Below are 656 nucleotides of genomic sequence, written 5' to 3'. Positions count from 1 at the left end.
GCAGCAACAACAGCAGCAGCAGCAGCAGCAGCAGCAACAGCAGCAGCAGCAGCAGCAGCAGCAGCAGCAGTACCAAGTGGATGTGATTTGCTGCCTATGTTCTGCTGAGGACGTCACCAGCTTTGCTGCTGCTTCTCTTGCTTTCTCTTTCCAGCTCTTTATTGTTGCTGCTGTTGCTGCTGCTGCTGCTGCTGCTGCTGCTGCTCCGCCCCCCCCCTTCATCTGCTGCTGCCCCCCCTCCTCTACCAACAAATGGGGAGACAGGTGGTTCGCATCCAGCGCCTTGCACAGCCCTGCAGCAGCACCAGCAGCAGCAGCAGCAGCAACAGCAGCAGCAGCAGCAGCAACAGCAGCAGCAGCAGCAGCAGCAACAGCAGCAGCAGCAACAGCAGCAGCAGCAGAAAGAGAAATGGTAAACTGCTGCAAATGGCCTTCACACATCCTGCAACACGCTGTGGCTGCTGCTGCCGCAACAGCAGCAACAGCAGCACGTACAGCAGCAGCAACAGCAACAGCAGCAGCAGCATGTGCAGCAGCAGCAGCAGCAGCAGCAGCAGCAGCAGCAAAGTTCTCACCTTCGAAGCCTTGACTGAGAATAGAAACCCTGGGGAAGTGTTGCTGCTGCAGCAGCCTCGACAGCACAGCTACAGGGTCTC

General features: G+C 58.1%; 1 protein-coding gene across 1 annotated transcript in view; it reads right to left on the bottom strand.

Moving 5' to 3' along the window:
• Positions 1-441, bottom strand: part of EMH_0030000 (uncharacterized protein) — a gene marked incomplete at both ends in the record, with an annotated part of 3,307 nt that extends 2,866 nt beyond the window's left edge. The window contains one exon of the mRNA XM_013494361.1: positions 74-441. Within this exon, the coding sequence (XP_013349815.1) occupies positions 74-441 (368 nt within the window). The remainder of the gene's footprint in view (positions 1-73) is intronic.
• Positions 442-656: the final 215 nt, after the last annotated feature.

The sequence above is a fragment of the Eimeria mitis genome, genomic scaffold (genome assembly GCF_000499745.2).
Source record: "Eimeria mitis Houghton genomic scaffold, Emh_scaff1118, whole genome shotgun sequence".
Taxonomy (NCBI): domain Eukaryota; phylum Apicomplexa; class Conoidasida; order Eucoccidiorida; family Eimeriidae; genus Eimeria; species Eimeria mitis.
The sequence above is the reverse complement of the archived record's forward strand: the minus strand, read 5'-3'. Positions and strand labels throughout refer to the sequence as shown.